Below are 15,944 nucleotides of genomic sequence, written 5' to 3' on the forward strand. Positions count from 1 at the left end.
ATTTAAGTCCATGGTAGAAATTTGCGCCAAATAAGACATTAGGCTTGAGCCTAAGCCCAAGTCTATTAGGCAACTAGGGTCCAAGCCCACATAAAACCCTTGAAAATCCTCTTAAATAGAGGCTTTGTCCCTAGGGGTGTTCACGGTTTGGTTTGGATCGATCTATAATTGAAATCGCATCGAACAACAAAATGCAAAAAAATATCATCCAAAATCGAACCGAAGCACTCATTTGTGCCTGTGTGAAATTGAATCGATGTGGTTCGGTTTTAAATCATCTCATACCATAGACGTATATGCCTACAACCTCTTGCACAATCGTTTAGCTTTTTATACGATCGTTCAACCTCTTACTCGATCGTTTAGCTTTCTATACAATCGTTTACTCTCTTACGTGATCATTTAGCTTTCAAACGACCATAATCGTTTACCCTCTTACATGATCGTTTAGCTTTTGATACGATCGTTCAACATCTTACTTGATCATTTAGCTTTCTATACGATCATTTAATTACCCTATTACACGATTGGTTACCTTTCAAACGATTGTAATCGTTTTCAAAACGAAACTGAACCATAAAAGGATATGTTCTTTTATACAATCATTTAGTTTTCTATACGATCGTTCAACCTCTTACATGATCGTTTAGCTTTCTATACGATTGTATACCCTCTTACGGTTTGATTAGGTTTTAGAATCAATTTAATATCTTAAATGAACCGAATCGCATAAGAAGCTGTTTCAATTTAAACGAAACTGAATCGAACCACATGCATTCCGTTTTGGTTTAGTTGCGGTTCAGTTTGTAGTTCAATTTGGTTTTTAACTTTTCTTGAACACCCCTACATGTCCCTTTTCATTTGGGTAGGAAGAATTCACAATGAAGTGCTGAAATTTTGGATATTTAAAGATTTCACCTCTGAAGCTCTCCAGATGTTAAAGTTCTTATCGACTTTAAGCTTATTATCTTCTGAAAAATTGAAGCCTTGGAAGATTAACCTTCCTTGAATTCTAGAAGACTGAAGCACTCAAGTTATGAAGATTGAAACTTCGAAGCTCTCAAATTCTAAGGACTAAAGTTCCAAAGCTCTTAAGATCCAAAAGTTCGTATGATCAAAGCTCTGAAGATCTAAAAAATATAACTCTTTTGAAGATGGACCCAAGTTAAATGAAGATCATCAAGCTCAAAGGTCGATCATCCAAGAAAGTTCATTAAGTCCAAAGGTCGATTATCCAAGAGATCAACAATGATCGATCCAAGAAGATCATCAAATCCAAAGGTCGATCATCTAGGAAGATCATTAAGCTCAAACGTCGATTATCCAAGAAGGTCAACGAGTTTAAAAAAATTAAAATTTGTTTTTCGAGAGAAATCATCAAAGGATCATGTATTAGAGATTGTACTCACTATCCCAAAATAAATACAAATATAAAGTTCAAATTTCACGCATCAAATTTCTTTGAGAATCTCGTGTGCACTTCCTTTTCTATAAACTTATATAAGTTTGATTTATTTCAACAAAGTATAGTTTGTTGGATCTTATGGACGCCATAAGAAAGTTAATATGGCGTATCCTATGAGACAATTACTCATTAAACTTCGACATTAGAATGAGTAAAATTGTCTAAAAGAGACAAGATGAATTTGTTAGACTCAAATTTTATTGAATATACTGTGAGTTTTATAATTTATAATTTCTTTAACATATTATTCATATAACAATTACATCGCTTTATATAGCCTCCAAATGAAACCTTAGAGATTGTATGAGGCATTGTAAGAGTTCATATTTCAACTTTATGATTGTAATAGGCTATATGTAACCTACAAAGCAAATAAACTTTAAAAATACGTTTAATAGACACCATACATCCGAAAATATTTATTTTTAATCATTCAACCATGAATTTGTAATCATGCAGGAATAAATTAATGAAGCCTCACTTGAAGTAGCTTGTGAAATCTTTGTTCCTTAAATCAAGCTTGATTCTTGTGTAATTCCTTCGACTTGTTTTCATTTAATGAGATTTCTTTTATTATAAATATAAAGTTGAATCTTGACATCTTTCTTCAAATTCATATGTATAGTTGAGACGCCTTTGTTCATATCCATTCAAGTTGAGATAAAGGTGACCAAGAAACCAAGAGCTCAGACTTTCTTAGCCAGTATTGTTCAAACCTCTGCTTAGCATACTCAAAGTAGTCAAAATCAATCTTGTTTATGTGGCCCTACATGAAAATTCAAAGCAAACATAAAATTACCATACATGTCAGACCACTCTCAAACATATCTATTATTTCAATAGTATGAAAATTGCATTTTAGAAAGTAATTACTCAATAGTTATGATATCAAATTGTTAATGTATTTTAATTTAACCGACAAGAAGTTGTTAAATGATTTTAAATTACTTCCAACAATGCCCTAAAATTAGATTGTGTGGAAGAGAATTAGAAAGAATAATGAAGTACTCACTGAAATAATAGCCCACAAGCCCCAAAAGAGATGATTTGCTAAAGTGTATCTCTCGGCATCCTCTACTAGCTGCTCCATTTCTTCTTCATTGCCATAATTTTCACCTGTTTTCACTACAACACATCAATTTTCATTCTAAATAAGTTTTCTGATTCAAAATTTCTTTATCTGTTTTTTTTTTTTTTTTTTTAAGAATCAATATTTTTTACCCCTAAATATATTAGGTTCTATCAATTTTCATATTACTCCTTTAATATAATTATCAAAAATAGACCTTAGATTTAGTTAAAGGATACAATTTATACCATTTATTCAATTTTGCTGATTTACTCACTTATCCTATCAAAAAGTAGCGTATAAATGACTGTGTTACCAGTAATTTTGATTTAAAAGTTATAATTGACACTTTGAAATAACAAAGTTAGGAATAAGCATGATACGAGTCAAAAGAGACAATTAAAAGTCAAAGTGGGCTTAGAAAAGGGGTTGGTTTATGGATCAAGCTCAAGCTAGTGTCGAGGCCGACTCTTGCTAAAATCCCAATACGGCATATTTTACACATGTCCGGGTCCAATTCACAATTGAAGTCCAATATATAGTCCGAGTAAAACCCTTGACCAAGGTTGAGGTTGACCTCTTTTGGCACGTCCTAACCGATTCAACTTGAGAGATAACCTATCCCATTTAGTATTAGGAAACTCATATCCTAATCCTAAGTTGGACAAAGATACACTATATATATCAAATCACCTCATTACGGCTTCATATGAGTTAACTTAGACTTCTGACTTCTTCTTTATTCTAGAACTCTCTTACTGATTTACAATTTCAATTGTTAGTGTCACGTAAGGGTCAGGGGTGTTTTCCCTTGACCAAAATTTGGCATCAACATTGATCAAAATACTTACAAAAAATAACAGAATTTCAAATTCTATCAATGATAAACATTGATAGACACCGATAGATTTCTATTAGTAATATTGCTTGATGTTGTTGCACTTCGATGGAGATAAGCATTGTAGTAGTAAAACGTGCAAGACAAAAGCTTGTTAATAAAATGGTTGTCACGTTTCACGGCTCTGATCGAATGTGTAAACATATAAAATTGTCTCGTTGTCTCCAAGATAAAACAACCTCTAATTTATCGCTAGGAACTAAGTTGAAACCAACCGGTATAGCAACACTCACTAGATACTTTGTTGCTTGGAAAACATAAAAACAGATAGAATAAGGAAAGACAGAAAAGGAGAAAGCTTAAGGGAGAATGAGAATATGTGTTTTTTTACGTATATATAGTGGATAAATTCAGAGGGTGGTAGAGATAAAAGAAAAAATAGAAAAAGTGGAAAAGGCAGGGGAATTTTATTTTTACCTGATGAGGCCAGATATGCTCTAACAAATCTTTTACGTTCCTCAACTTCTGCAATTTTACACATTTTTTAAACATTTATGTATATGTTTTAATGATTTTAATAATCATAAGATTAATAATGAAATTCAATCAAAGTTTCCTTTTTAATTTCATTCGGAACAAAAGATATCGATACTTATTTTCAAGTTTTGATTTTTGAAATTTTTGCCACAAATTTATTCAAAAGTAAATTCTGGGCTAAATTCCAAATTTAAAACAAAAATTTTAAAATATATTCTAATTAAAAAAAAAAAAGAAAAAAAAATAATTTTTGAAGTGACAACTTTAAAAGAAAAGTTTAAATTAAAATAATATTGTTTTTCTAAATTAAATGAAGCTTTTAACCTTGAATCTATATCAGGTATCGGAACTACTTTTTCAAATGCTTAGATAAAGAAAAGTATTTTAAAGGAGAGTGTGACCTGGGTATGATGTATAGTCCAAAATATGGGGAGTCTTAGAGTGGTAATCTGCTGCCATTTCACAAAAATGATTTGCAATGTCATAAGCTATTGGGTTGTAACTTGCATACTCATAATCCTGCAAAAGTATATAAACTTATTTGACTCATTTTAACCAAATTTTTCTAAATCACAAAATATCTATGCGTTAGTTAGATGATGATAGTTTATTTGTATCTATCAACATCTATCATTAATATTTTTTTTATATTTATTGATATTTTGGTTCATTTTATTAATCTATAATTTTATAATTTTATTTATACAGATTTTCTCTTTATTTAGTTAAAGAACTTTTGGATGCAGATAGCTTGGTTTTCTCTATAAAAAATAGTTAAAAAAATTTGTGTATATAAATAAATGGAGAGCATGGAATTAACTAGACTCAAGTATTACCCTTTTAATTTAGTCTCACATATGCTGAGCAACCAAAAGTATGGCTCTTCAAGTTCTTAATCAAAAGCAGCAATATGAAAAAGTTGATTTATAAAAATTCAATCCAACATATCTTTGGGAACATAAAATATCTTACATTATTATGTGGTTGGTTTTTAAATTATTCTGTTTTTAATGTTTTTCTTATTTTCAAAAATTATTCCCAACTTTTTAATTTAAGTTAGGGAAGATTTTTACAAAAACAGGATAAGAAAATGAATGTTGGATAAATCAACTCCCTACTATCTTTTCTTTCTAAAATAGTAGTAAAAAAATTGAAATATAAATTTAATTCCAACTTGTTTAGCTTTACTTTCTTTCAAAGGTTGAATTTTAGTATTTATAATTTTAATAATTCTTAAATTTCATCCTTAAAATTTTAAGTTTTTTCAAGACTGACTGAAAAAAATTTAAAAGAAAAACTTACAATAAGGGTTATTGATGATGTGTCTTCATCCATCATGATGTTGCCATATTGCAAGTCATTATGACAAAAGCCAATATGTTGAGAATCTTTTGAGAGTTCCCTTTGAAGCAAATCTATTTCCTCATCCAATTTCTCCAAGCAAAACTCTTCCATTTCATGTGGTGAACTTAATCTTTTGGCTTCACTTACCCAATTTCTGATCATTTTTTTTTATGAAGAAAAACAAAATCATTACTAACAGATCATATTTAAAAGTTAGCTAATTTTGTTTTCTTACCTAAACCAATTAATCAACACATGCATTAACTTTGTAAATTTTGGATACCCATTTGATTTTTTAAATTAAATTTGTTAAAAAAAAATACTACTATTTTCCTATAATTTTCTTTTAAATTTTTGTGTTATCCACTTTTAAATAGTAAGTTAAATTTTGCAAATTAGGTTTGAGTTCAGTAACTATTTAATTTTTTTAAATTAAAATTATAATTAAGTTCCTTTATTTCATGTTATTGATCACTTTATACTATTTCCAAAGACCAAATTATATTTTAACCTTGCATTTTAGAATTTGTCAAAGAAATTCAAATAATTCTCCCATATATGTAAAAATTATGCCATAGAAATAATTAATTAAGAAGAAACAATAATAAATTTCAAAAACTACAAATAAAATGGTAAGTTATTAAATAAAACATAAAAAGTTAAGAGGGTTTTATTCGTGATCCAAAATTTATTTTTTAAAAACAAATCATTTCATAGAAACCAAAAAAAAATTATTAATATCTTTTAAAAATATTTTTGAAGGGTTAAATTTTTAAAGGTGAAATTTCCATGTTTACCTCATTCTATCCCAAAGGGCAACCTTTTTTGGAGTAGGCATGTCAAGATTGTGAAACTCCCTTAATTTACTTGCTATTATTGCTGATATTTTTGGATCTCGAAGATCACTTGCTGATAGTGTCTGCAAATAAATATGAAAATTAATTATTTACATCATAATTTCTTTCTTTTATGTTTTTATAATTTCTAATATTATTTTTCCATTATCCATCTAGACAAATTTAAAGTTTTGAAACTTATTTTATTAATTTTCTTTAGCTTAAAAACATCTTTTCTTTTAGAGAACAATAGTTAGATTAGTAAGAGAAAATTCTTTTTATTAAACATTTCGTTATTATTGTTGTTGCTGCTGTAACTTTAAAAGATTCTCCAATTAAGTTCCTTCCTTTTGTTTCCCTTTTACAACTTTGTGTTGATTGTGATGATCCCAATTTATTGTATGGACAAAAGTAATTACGGGTCCACAAAGGACATTCAATATCTGAGTCACTATACCAATCCTCCACTTCTTCACCTCCAACCTCATCTTTATTCGGTATCTATCTCCATTCTTGAGGTTTGGAGTCCAACACCTTTTAACTACAAAGTTGAGTTGATTTGGATTGTTAAGTAAGGAGAGGTATGCTTTGCCATAAAAGTATAAAGTTGAGTTGGATTGTTATGAGACATGTGAATTGATGCAAATAACAAAATAATAAACATTTTTAATTATTGGTAAACTAAACGGTGCATGAATTTTTTTTACCCACCAAACTCAATTTTCTAGATTAGTCAAGTTTCCAAACATAGATTATTTATTTATATATAACGAGTTAGAGATTGTGAGATCCTCCCAATTTTTTAAAAATAAAATATCTTAAAAGAATGTTTGGGGTAAGAAGTGGAGTAATTAAGTTAGGAAATTGGTGTAGAATATTAATTAAATTTTCATTCGAAAATTTAGCAAAAATCGAGAATTTTTAGAAATATAGGAATATAGAAACTGTGAACAAACTTTCTCAAAATCTCAAAATGTCCTTGTAAATTCATCTACATCTTGAGATTATAATAATATCCATCAACTTCTTAAACCAACTATGGAGTTTTGAGTTAACAACTCCAATTTTACAAGTCAAACACCCTCTAAATATAAATAGAAATTAAGCAAATAAATATCATTCTACTTTCTTTCTTTCTATGCTCTCTATTTCATACTGATGTTTTAGAAAATCAAGCCAGATTCCTTTATTTATTTATTTATTAAAAAAAAAAAACAATCCTTTGGTTTAGAATTTGATTAGAAATTAAACTATTTTACTAAAATGAAAAAACAGAAGCTAGCAATATTTAGGTGCAACATAACACTTAAGTGGCATGCTCCCTTAGGGTCTATTAACAAATAAAGTATAAACATTTATTTTTAAAAAAAATTGAGATGTGTCAGTTCAGCCACTACACCTAAGTATGATTGTTGTAATAAATACCATGCCAATTTTAATGCTTCGAATGGGTAAAGGGAATAAGATATTGGTTGTTTTATGGTTTGTTTGATTTTGGATGATTTGTTTGGTTAACTTTTGTTTTCGCCAGCTACATCTTAACTCAACATCATCTAATTATACTAATAATCACGAGTTGTATCCAATTCCCTTGTCCAATTGTTGTCTAGAAAAGAGAAAAAAAAAAGAAAAAAACCTTTTGTTTTTCTCAAAAGGGTGAGAGATGGAAAACGTCAACATCCAATAAAGTTGAAGAGGGTATAGAATTTACATACCTTCGCATTGATGAACTCTTCAATTCTTCCGTGAGAGAATCGCCCAAGAAGACGAGGTCCTTGACCATGTTTCGACAAGCATTCAAACGTTCTTATCTCATCATCTCTATTGAAGAAAATCTCAACTCCTTCTCCGTACATTCTCACCACAACCTTCCGCGGTTGATCACCACTTCTTGAACTCAGCCATTTTATTTCGTACACTTCGTTCGTCATCGCTCCTGTTAGTCGACTCACTTCCAAACTTTCTTCCATCTCCTCGATTTTGTCTCCCCATTCCGATGCTACCGCCCTAAGTAATTTCTTTAATTCCTCTGGCAAATTACGTTTTGTGATTCCTCTTGATTTTATTGCCATTTTTACAACTCTTGAAAAGTGAGATTGGATCTGAAATTCCGGTGGAGCTTTTGATTGTAGACTAGATTTTGATGAGATTGAAGAGGAACGAAATTTGATTGTATTCGAATTGAATAACAGAGATAATATTATATAGAAACTGATTTGAATCAAAATTATATTCACAAATCAACGACACTTCAGTCTTCAAAAACACAAAATTCCTCAAGCCAAAGAAAAAATTAATCGAGAATTGAGAAAGTAGAAGAGAGCGTAATTAAAGTGGTAGAAGAGATGGATTGATTATATATGAAGAACAGAGTGAATCTAAGGAGGCAAGATGCAAATAGAAAAAGAGTCTGAAATCAATCAAGGAAGTAAAAGAGATTGAAAATCACTTACTAGATCAGGGAAAGAAATGGATTGAGGTTGTGAAGTCGAGGGAGAATCAAGTATGTAAATATTATGAACTTAGCTTTGAAAATATTTTTGAAGAACTTTTGAAACTCTCGCTGCTTTTAAATGAAAAGCTTTGAAATCATAATAGAAAGAAATGGAATTTCAAACCGACAATTAATATTTTAATACATATTTAGAAGATATATATATATATATATATATATATTTCACCCATAAATACTCAACATGTCTCAAAATTTGACTATATCCTCTCAACTTTAATACGCCATAGTTTTCTAATGTAAAATTTTAAATTATAAATATTGATTTCAAACATTATTTATAGGAGAAATATTTATATCTATTTCATACACTATGTCTTATCTTTGTATTTCATATAAAATTGTTTAATCATGCTTTAATGCATGATAAATTGTTTTTTTTTTTCATATATAAATATTTTAATTATTTTGTGTAGGATGAGAGTAAAATGAATAAAACTTATCTGTATACAATCTTTTGAATGTTAGGATTAATTTATGATGTACAATGTGAAGTTTTAATTTAAAGTTTAAAAATAATATTTAATTTTATATATGTATATATTTAAACATAATCTTCTAAAATCCTTCTAGGGTAGTTAAATAAATGTTTAAATATGGACACCAAAATATTTTATTAGAAAAACTTTAAATGGTAATTATGCCTATAAAATTTGCTCTTTCTTGTCACCATTTTGTTACTCTCTTAGCATATTTGACATTCATAATTAGTTTGTTCGTTGATATAATCAAATAAGGAATCTCATTAAATTTTAACGTTAATTATTATCATAAACTACATCTTTACAAAATTTGATGTACAACGATTAAATTGTTATATAATAAACTTAGAGACTAAATTGATATAAAATCAAACATGCATGAACCATAATTACAAACTACCAAAGTTCAAGAACTATTATATCGTAACTTCCATAAAACCTTGAGGACCAATATTAATTTTTAACTTTTTTCTTTTTACACATCACTCCCTTTCAATGATTTATGGAAAATGTTAAATCATATATAACAAACAAGAGAAATTGTATCAGCTGACAAAAAAATTTAGAAAAAAGCAATCCATACCACTTTTTTTTTCGCATATTGCAAATATGATAAATATAACAAGTAATTAGATATATCGAAGACTATTCTCTTTTAAATTTAATATTTCTGTAATTTAAAAAATGTATCGACATGTATTTTATTATTATAATTTTTTTTTTTTTTTGATATTTTTACCAACGTCCTAAAAGATAAACTAAAATTATATTAGTCGGTGAAAATGTAAAAATAAAATTAAATATATGAAACTAAAGCTAAAATTATTAAAAATATATGAAGTAAAATTTATGCACGTAAAGTTGCACAAATGAAAGGATATATTTTAATTTGTAAGAGCAATAAAGAAGATGTATAGTTGATGGTGAATAAGATTTTGTTAAATTAAAAAATAATATCAGATTTGAAGAACAATTATATGTGTCTTATTTTTAACGCATCGTATCCACAAAAGGCATTTCTAAATTCCATATTATTGAAGGTTAGTGGGTCAACGCCGTAATTAGAGAATCCACCTTGTAGGGAAGAGATTTCTTATGCTTTTTTCCATATTTATTGGTGGGAAACCACACAGCTGCTTTGCTACTCATTTCACAATTTCACACTTCACCTTTCTTTTAATTTCTTTTCATTATTTAATTTCCAACTTTACCAAAATGCTTACATTTCCACATCTTTGGCATCACTTTAATAAAACTATATATATCACCATTATATTTTGATCTCTTTTTTTTCTTTCTCCCTAAGTATAAACATAGAAAGAAATCAACCAATCTGACAATTAATTAGTCAACCACAGAAAAACAAAACATAACATAACATATAAGTAATGAAAACTTCAACGAGTAATATTCGTATGTGCCATGTAATCCAATCTCTCCACACAAAGCTAATATAGCAGATGATACATCAAAATGCGAGCAACTCCCTAAAACACTTTAATATCCATTTACATTAATACCAACTATCAACGTTTATTATCGATAGACTATGACATTTTCCTACCTTTAAAACATTTTTATTATGATCAGAATAATTAATTTTGATTTTTTTAATCTTTTTGATTTGTACAAACTATAAACATCATCACTCGTAACAAGTAAATAAGATTTTTACGATCTTGACATGCAAATTTCACAAACAATTGACCTTTGGAATAGAATAAGGTAAACACATTAATTTCACCATTAATTACTCAGCCCTACCAAACAAATTTAGATTAAAAAAAAAAAAACTAATAGTTGGTTTATGTTTTCTATTGAATTCATTGTTTTTCTAAAATAATTTTTTATCACAAATCAAACCGGACTTGAATTTATAAATTTATAGATAAAGAAAAACTTTGAGTTAATCTAGAAAAATAGTTAGAGAATAATATGAAGGAAGAAAATTTTATTTCAAATTTGAATTGGACTAATGCAAGAAAGCGAAAGACATTATAGAAAGGGATATCTTCTTTATTTAGTTTTCTTTTAACGATGTTTATGATTTGTAAAAAAAAAAACAAACAAAATTGAAAATTGAAATCAAAATTGAAAGGTAAAGTAGTTTCTGCACAAGACTTTGTTATTTTATTATTAGAAGGTTATTGAATAAAATTAGAAAAATACAAATACAACCATTTAAGTTGTCTTTTTGTTACTCTCTGCATTTTAAGACAACTATATTGTTTTTAAGAATAGAACAGATTATCTTCTTTTATAAAAGCAATAGTTAGCTCGTAAGATTCTATTAATTATTAATTGTTGGTAGAGTAAATCAAAGTAGCTTCAACGAAAATTTCTATAGGAAGAAAATTGCTAATTGAAAAATAAAAACTCTAAGTTAAAGAAAAAATATATTTATAGACTAATTTATAATAAGTTATATAATCTCTTTTTAGCTTAATTGATGTTAAAATTTTGCATGATATCATGAGAAAATCCAACTTAAAATTGAGTGGTTTAGTTTGTTTTGTAAAATCAACTTTTTCTTCTTTATTGGGCTTGGCATATGGCATATGGCATATAGCTTACTGATATGATTTGATAATATACCATTTTTATCAGGCAAGTGGACGCCAATCAATTATCACTTTACAACTTAGAAATTAAAATATTGCATAGCTTTTCCAACTCAAATATTGATTGAACTTATCGTAGCACTTACCATTTTTGTTCCATAATCAATTTAGATCAATAATTATAAACCTTTTTCATGGGTACTTTCAGAGTACAGTTAAAAATATGGGTGAGAATTTGAATTTGTAGTATGAGGATTAACTATTAATGTTTGAAATTATAGTGATCTCGGGTAAAAGAATTGCAAAGAGTGAATTGTGTGAAACCATACGTAAATGTAGTTTTTCTTTTAAATGTAAAAGTAGTTTTTCTAAAAAAATAAATAAGTAAGTAAATAAATTGAGTTTCATTTGGTGGAAAAAGATGAGTGAGCTGATGAGTTGTGTTGAAAAACATAAATGAAGATCCAGTCAAGCGATTTTCATTTTCTAAACATGTAATTCTTTTTCTTTTCTTCTCGTCAATGCTTCCATAAATTCCACTGCATAAAATTAAATACAATTACCTTAGACTAAATTTAAAACTGTTTTTTCTTTTTTTTTTAGCATTGTTTAACACACTTCCATATATTTAATAAAAGAAAAAAACTCAACACCATGACCACATCTAAAACCATATCTTGGTGACATAATGTAAAACAAGAAACATACAATGGTAAAAATAAATTAACTGAACAATGTATATAAACAAATGTACTCAAAGGTAACATAAATGTTATGATTTGTGGGCCCGATTCCTAATATTTATTATTTACTTTATTAAGGATAATATCTTAGATTTGATCATCCGTTTTCGTTTGAGATTGTCTGTATCCTTGGTTCCTTATTTATATCCCTAGATGGCATGTTTTCCTGTGCGTGAATCAAGAAAAATAACGTTTTACACTCAAGATAACTAGTAGAAATACAAGTTATTATGGTCTATTAGGTAGAATGGAATCAAAACGTATGATAATGTGTCAAAAAGCATAGCTTCTATAAAAAATACATGAATATAAGAGAATACAACTTTCACAAGTCTCTACGCCTATTTTACCTTGCTTTTCGGTGTTTTATCGCAAGATTGTAAAGAAAAGAAGAAAGTTAATGAATCGTAGAGGAACACGTGCTATGCGATAAGAAGCTTGTCGGGTGACTAAACATCCCTAGGCAAGGAACCACATCAACACGTAATGAAGATTCACTAGAAGACAAGAATGGCAGTTAGAGTTGATACGACTTGACAAAGGCTACAATAAGTGCTGACATAATCAAAAGAATAAAAGTTTCCCACTGAAAGTAGTCTATATAAAGCCTCCTTCTACACTAAGTTAATAGAGGCCAAATGTTTGAATGGACCGACCTGAATGGGCCAAACCCTAGCTAGAGAGCTTCATTGTAGTCATCCTTTCCGCCTTCTGTAAAAGTTCTTCTTCTTCTTCTCCGGTCAATCTTGTAAGTGAGAGCTTAGAGAGAAAACCAGATAAAGATCCACCATTTCCTTCCTCCTAACTTCTAACATTTTCCATCTCTTTACTTTCCAATTTTGTATTTCTTTGTAATGTGTGGTGTTCATATTGTACAATGGCCTACGACCTACATTCTTTAATACATTGCATATTTATCCCCTTTCAATCTATCATTTCTTTATTGTTCATTCTGTTGGAATTTATGTTCTAAAACTTGTAGTTTGTATTTTAAATTATATTATATTCAATAAAGTGTTTATTGATGACTTATTAGTAAAATAGAATACAATAATCTTGAATACAATAAACGAAGGTCTCGAGGCTATCTAGTGTAGACTTGAACTTTACGTAGAGACACAAACGTAGATCAAATTCGAGTTTATAGCCCAAATACAGTCTATAGTGTATGAATAAGGTCGGACTCCTTATTTAGGGAACACTATGGATATGACCCGCTCTATAGTTAATACAAACGAAATGATCCTAAATCGTTCATGTAGAGACATGGGAGTGGGGGCATCCTATGGACTAGAACCATGAAATAGTCACTTTTAAGTTATAACACCATTAACCATGTAAAACTAATTGTTTTGATTTTTAATGACCTGGGTAACTCAATCTTAATCTTGAATTAACTATGAACTTCTGTTCAGACGATATTATCCTTAGATTTGCATGGGTGAGGGCAGCTCAACGACACTGGCCCAACAAGCCTCCCATTTTAGGGGTAAGACCAAGTGGATAGCTAGGGACATAGGGTGCAAGACGAAATTCACTCCTACCCACTTTAGGGTTAGTAGATAGGTTATTCCCTTAAGGACTGAATCCAAGTCTTGAACAAGGAGCCCTACCCTCTCATTGGCTTGAGAAGGATTCGGTTTATAGGTTGGACCTTAAACTAATTTTTCAATAGCGGATCAATAGGACTTAAGAAACAAGATGTAATTTCGGGGGATAAAACGATTTTTTGACCCAACCAAGATTACGAACAACCTGTGAATGATTAACTTACTAATCATGATTATATCAGAGGACCAGAAGTATATCTATAGTGAGGGGAGTGCAACTACGGGACTTTAGTGAATCGACTCGTTAGTTAACGAATGTTGTTTAGCTCGATCTAAAAGGATTTAGTTAGTTAATCTCAGATCGTTAAAGTCCATGACCTATAGGTCCATTAGGTTCCCTTGCTAGCTCATATGGAATTAACTTAGAACAATATGATGGAATCATTCGAATTGTTCAAATTAAGTGAAGAGAGAGAAACCAACGAATATATGTGATATAGTTGTCAGTTATCAGTTTTAGATAGAGCTTTATGTTTTAATATAACTTAAATATTAAAAATATGAATACATATTCATATTCAGAAGCTCGAAATTGATGGAAATGGTTAAAGTTGTAAAAAGTTAAAATGTTGACTTTTGACTTTGAAAAGTCGAACTTTGGTTGGCTTTATATTCAAATGTGATTCGAATTTCGAAAAAATGAATGCAAATTCATGCTTAAAAGACCAGAATTAGTTAAGACGGACAAAATGGTAAAAAGTCAAAATGTTGATTTTTAACTTGAGCAGCCAAAGTTTGACTTTAACTAGAATGGTAGACCATTTTGCCCCTTGAGAAAATCCAACATTTTGTTAGGATAATCACACTAACTCTTAGTGGAAGCTCATGGTGATGACACCAAGCCCACTAAGAAAAATTGGAATGGTGATTAATTTCACTAAAGGTTAGTGGAAAAATAGGTGTTGAGATTTTAGGAAGAAATTGCATGCATTTTTTTTTTTTGTGTAATTTGCTTATAAATAGCTTATTTTCAAATTGTTGAAAACTTTTGCTTTTTTGAAAATTTAGAAATTACAAAATTATTTTTTTCTCTCCATCTCAACCTTAAATCCCAACCTTTCAATTTCCATCTATTTCTTAATTCTCTTCAACTTAACGGGTCCCACAACCTGGCTCTAAGCTCGAAGAATAACAAGTCAACACTAGTTGTGGTCCCCGATTCAAGTTTGTGAGGAGACTACAAGGAACGAGAGTCTTCGAAGGTATGTATTCTCTTAACTCTAACTTTATTTAATTAAGGTAATTTGCATGTTAATCTCTAAAATTAGTTAGATGCAATTAGGGTATAATCTAATCTTAGTCCGCTGCACATGTCGTTCATATACTTAATAATACTACAATAACCTGCATAAAATTTGAAAAAATGAAAAATCACGTAGTAAGTATATCAACCAATTAATACATATAGTATAAATACATCACAACACTGATATACAAAACTAATACAAAGTAAAATCAAAACAAAACCAACGTAAAAAAATAAAACAAAATAATTTGAAATCAGATTTAACTCAAAATACACATCGAAGAAGGTAGAGAAAATCACAAACAAATTTAAATTGCTTCGATCAACAACCATTATATTTCATATTGAAAATAATGTGTCATTGATATCCTAAAACTATGGGCTATAATGTGATCTCAAAATGTTACCAACTACAATTTTCCTAAGCATAATTTAACTCTTCAATAATCGAATAAGTTTCAGTACAAGCATGAAAAATAAAAAAATTAAGGAAAATTGCATCAAATGACAAAAACATTTAGAAAAAAAGTAGCCCATAGCACCTCTTTTTTTGCATATTGCAAATATGAAAAATATAACAAGTAATTAGATATATCAGAGTGCTATTAGAAGACTATCAGAGAGCTATCTGCTTTTAAATTTGCTATTTTTGCAATTTAGAAAATATAGTGACCTGGACTTTATTATCATAATTTTTTTGC

At 29.1% G+C, this 15,944-nt stretch overlaps 1 protein-coding gene across 6 annotated transcripts; it reads right to left on the reverse strand.

The window, feature by feature from the left end:
- Positions 1-1,660: 1,660 nt before the first annotated feature.
- Positions 1,661-8,744, reverse strand: LOC103500399 (probable choline kinase 1). Of its 6 annotated transcripts, none has more exons than XM_008463685.3 (8): positions 8,543-8,744; positions 7,805-8,222; positions 6,051-6,172; positions 5,212-5,407; positions 4,311-4,428; positions 3,850-3,897; positions 2,478-2,581; positions 1,661-2,231 (listed from the first exon to the last, which is right to left on the reverse strand). In XM_008463685.3, exons 2-8 carry the CDS (start codon positions 8,159-8,161, stop codon positions 2,106-2,108), a joined length of 1,071 nt encoding a protein of 356 aa, XP_008461907.1. In that variant the 5' UTR covers positions 8,162-8,222; positions 8,543-8,744; the 3' UTR covers positions 1,661-2,105. The 6 variants fall into 6 exon arrangements, with proteins under 6 accessions (XP_008461907.1, XP_008461905.1, XP_050936841.1 ...); XM_008463683.3 differs by having other exon boundaries at positions 2,478-2,590; positions 8,543-8,709; XM_051080884.1 differs by having other exon boundaries at positions 2,478-2,590; positions 7,805-8,118; positions 8,543-8,706.
- Between the last annotated feature and the right edge of the window lie 7,200 nt (positions 8,745-15,944).

This window comes from Cucumis melo, chromosome 1, assembly GCF_025177605.1.
Source record: "Cucumis melo cultivar AY chromosome 1, USDA_Cmelo_AY_1.0, whole genome shotgun sequence".
Classification (NCBI taxonomy): domain Eukaryota; kingdom Viridiplantae; phylum Streptophyta; class Magnoliopsida; order Cucurbitales; family Cucurbitaceae; genus Cucumis; species Cucumis melo.